The 3511-nt window shown below is 41.3% G+C and overlaps 1 protein-coding gene across 1 annotated transcript; it reads left to right on the top strand.

Annotated features, from left to right (window-relative positions):
* The first annotated feature begins 356 nt into the window (after positions 1–356).
* Positions 357–1742, top strand: LOC140762560 (anthocyanin 5-aromatic acyltransferase-like). The gene has a single exon (XM_073100436.1). It carries the CDS (start codon positions 357–359, stop codon positions 1740–1742), a length of 1386 nt encoding a protein of 461 aa, XP_072956537.1.
* The last annotated feature ends 1769 nt before the right edge of the window (positions 1743–3511 follow it).

Raw genomic sequence — 3511 nt, 5'->3', positions numbered from 1 at the left:
TCCAATAGGGTATGGTAAAGGACTATAGAACCTTAGTCCTTTTTGGAGAAGTGAACTAGAGTGTTTTGAGAAAGAAGTACCAATCAAACAGTCAAACAAAACATTAAATACGAAAGAATAAAGCTATTGAGAATTTAAATGAAGTCGAAAGGAGTTAAAGAGAATTCTTGTCATCTTACACAGTGATTAGATAAAGATGCAAGACATTCTAAATTGGGTACAAATTCAAAATCGGAAGCTGAGCTGGTTTTTGGTGTAAATGGCTGTCAATTGCTTATAAAAGTGGCAGGTAAAGATCTAAGACGCATTTCACCGTCTCCAAATCCCTCTTCTTCTCTCCTCCAAAGACTCCGACAATGTTCTCCTCCTACTCTCGTCCATCGGTTAGAATCCTAGAGACTTCCCGAATCTCCCCACCTCAAGGATCCATACCTCCAACCTCTCTTCCCCTCACCTTCTTTGACGTGATGTGGCAATCTTCTCCCCCAACGGAGCGCCTCTTCTTCTACCCCTTTCTCTACTCCACTTCCCACCTCATTAACTCCATCCTCCCAACCCTCAAATCCTCTCTCTCCATCACTCTCCAATCCTTCTACCCTCTCGCGGGGACTCTCCAACGAATCCCCGGCAGCAGCGACGACTTCCAGCTCTGCTACTCCGACGGCGACTCTGTCGCGCTCATCGTAGCAGAATGCGTCGACGGTGGTTTCGACATCCTCGCGGGGAACGATGCACGTGACATCTCTAATCTCCGACCGTTGCTTCCGACTCTACCAAAGCTTGGAGATTCTTGTCCATTGCTAGCCATTCAGGTGACGGTTTTCCCCCGAGACGGCGTCGTCATCGGGACCACGGTGCACCACGCTGCGTGCGATGGCACGAGCTCTACCCAGTTCATGCACGCCTGGGCGTCGGCTTGTCGGTCGGGAGGCTCCGCCTCCGAGAGGCATATTCCAATCATTGATAGATCCTTGATCCCCGATCCTCGCGGGTTGTACGCAATCTTCAAAGAAGGCGTATCAAGATTAATGAGCCTTAATTCTCCCGGCTCCTCGCAGCCCGTTGCGGCCGCTCCGGCCGATAAACTTCTGGCCACCTTCACTCTCACACGAGCTCACATTAAGATGCTTAAAGAAGTAGTCCTTGCCAAAACTGATCGGGAAAAGCCGTTCCATTTATCGACCTTTGTAGTAACATTTGCATATATGTGGGTCGGCTTTGTTAGACTACGGGAACAATTATCTCCGGGGAGGAAGAGAGCCCACCTCTCCTTCGGGGCGAACTTCAGGGACCGGATCGAGCCGGCGCTGCCGCCGGCGTACTTCGGGAACTGTGTTGGGCTTTGTTTCGTGGAGGCTGACGTCGGCAAACTCGTCGGCGGAGATGGGCTAAAAGTAGCGTCGGAGGCTATTGGCAAAGCCATCGAAGAATTGAACGTTAGCTTTCAAAGTTCGCAAGAATGGCCAACAAGGTTCGCATCTATTATGAATGAGCAACCCATAGGTGTCGCTGGGTCACCCAAGTTTAAAGTCTACGATGTTGACTTCGGATGGGGGAGACCAGCGAAGGTCGACATTCCTTCCATTGCGATCTTCGACGTCATATCCTTCGCGGAGAGCAGAGAAGATCCAGGTGGAGTCGAGATTGGATTCGCTCTTCCAGAGCATGAGATGGGATTCCTTAACAACTACTTAGAAAATGGTCTTAAGACTCTCTCAGAGCAGGAGATGGGTTTCCATTAGAAGGAGATTCAATAACTGTTCTTAAATGTGTAAGCTTCTGACCGATCAATGGCCATAATGTTCTTACTTCTAAGGGCAGAATTTAATAAAATATTATCAGTGAAAAGAATACTATTTATTACGGACTAATACCAACTAGAAACCGGCTGATAAACGTTCATCACTCTAGATGAATCCGTAAAATATTAGAATGATTCCCCTTCCACGGTTCAAAGAATACCATAGAGAGATACACGATACCAAATAGGGTTTGGAAATGTGAAGTAAAAGAGTGTTTAACGATAAAAAAAACAATATAAAGGGATTGTGTATGTTAGCATTTCTAACTAACTAATTTGTGACAAAATAAAACCTTTTGAGTTGTAAATAGTTGGATTTTATTATAAATAACAACAGCACATCTTGGAAGCAAAAATGATATCTCGTTCTAATTGGTTCTTCTAGCGAAGCAAGATTTTCACAGTAGTGAAAACTTGTTCGAATGATCTTTTTAAATGCAGTTCCCTTTGAAGGCAATACACACAATTTGAAGAAACATATCAACAGAGAGCAAATGACTATCCAACATAAAACAAAACGTTCGAAAACGATTTTCTAAATAGTCCACTATATCCAACACAGGTAAGGTGTCTAAACAAAATATTTCAGAGAGTCTACTGTAGTCAACTTGGGAAAGGGGTTTGAACGCTATTTAAAGACTTCAAATGATGAAAACCCATTAGAATGGGATTTTTAGGGAGGCAATCTTTTTGACGTTTAAAGTCTCTTGAAAACCTCAACCCATTTGAATGCTCTAGATCTAGTTCGAATGGGTTTGTTATATCTGCTCTCATTGGCTTGGGATAATTCCTTCCCCAGTATGATGCTTCAATATTTCAATATTTTCTTTTTTTCTTATATTATGGTAATCTTTATCTATTCATAGATGCCTTTTATTGTCCAAACAAAATGGTTGTTGTAGGTCGGGATGTCCCAAATTAGATCATTTTGGAGGCTATCTTTCTAAGGATATAAAAAAGCAACTTGCAAAAAGGTGAGGGAGACCTCTGGAGGTGACATTTAGCTACATTTGAGAGAAGTTAGAGATGCCCTTGGAGATACTAGAAACTTGAAGATATTGGATTATCTCATGCTTGTTTAGTCCAAAATTGAAGAAGATAATTGGAGATTGCTTCAAGGGTCACTGAGAACCTTAAGGGTTAACAAGGTTGGGATCCAAGTATAAGAGGCGGTGTATTGAAAGAGAGTTAAGCAAAACACTATCGTGATAATTGCGGGTAACAACAATCGATTTGTAAGTAGTATTGAAACCACTTAATATATAGTGCTTGGTTTTATCTCATGGAAAATGTATGTGATTTTTTTCACTCTTAGTTGATAAAAGTTTTTCGACATTAATTTTGTGTTTTGTATGAAGCGTTGTTTTATTTTAATGTTTTAATCAGTAAAGGGTCTCATTAGTAGTGTTCTTCGTATAGTAAATAACTAATTATTTCAGTGTAGCCAATAGGGTAGTACAAAGGATGAAATATTTTTCAGTCCAAAATTATGCATATTATTTTTCTTTTTGTTTTTTTTTGATAAAATGTTTATGGACTAAATTTATTTTACAAGTGCATCAACTTGACGGCCAGAATAAGTTTTATACAGTTGGAATTTAGAGCAAACAAATTATTGCCTCTAGTTAGTGAAATAGATATGGATAGATGAGTTAAGGGATGACAACTAAGATGCTTCTTTGATCAGAGATAGAATTGATCAGTCCATCG

This window comes from Typha angustifolia, chromosome 7, assembly GCF_048772165.1.
Source record: "Typha angustifolia cultivar Huaian chromosome 7, ASM4877216v1, whole genome shotgun sequence".
Taxonomy (NCBI): domain Eukaryota; kingdom Viridiplantae; phylum Streptophyta; class Magnoliopsida; order Poales; family Typhaceae; genus Typha; species Typha angustifolia.
The sequence above is the reverse complement of the archived record's forward strand: the minus strand, read 5'-3'. Positions and strand labels throughout refer to the sequence as shown.

Coding starts and splice junctions, on each gene's coding strand:
- LOC140762560 (XM_073100436.1), top strand. CDS start 357: ATGTTCTCCTCCTACTCTCGTCCATCGGTTAGAATCCTAGAGACTTCC.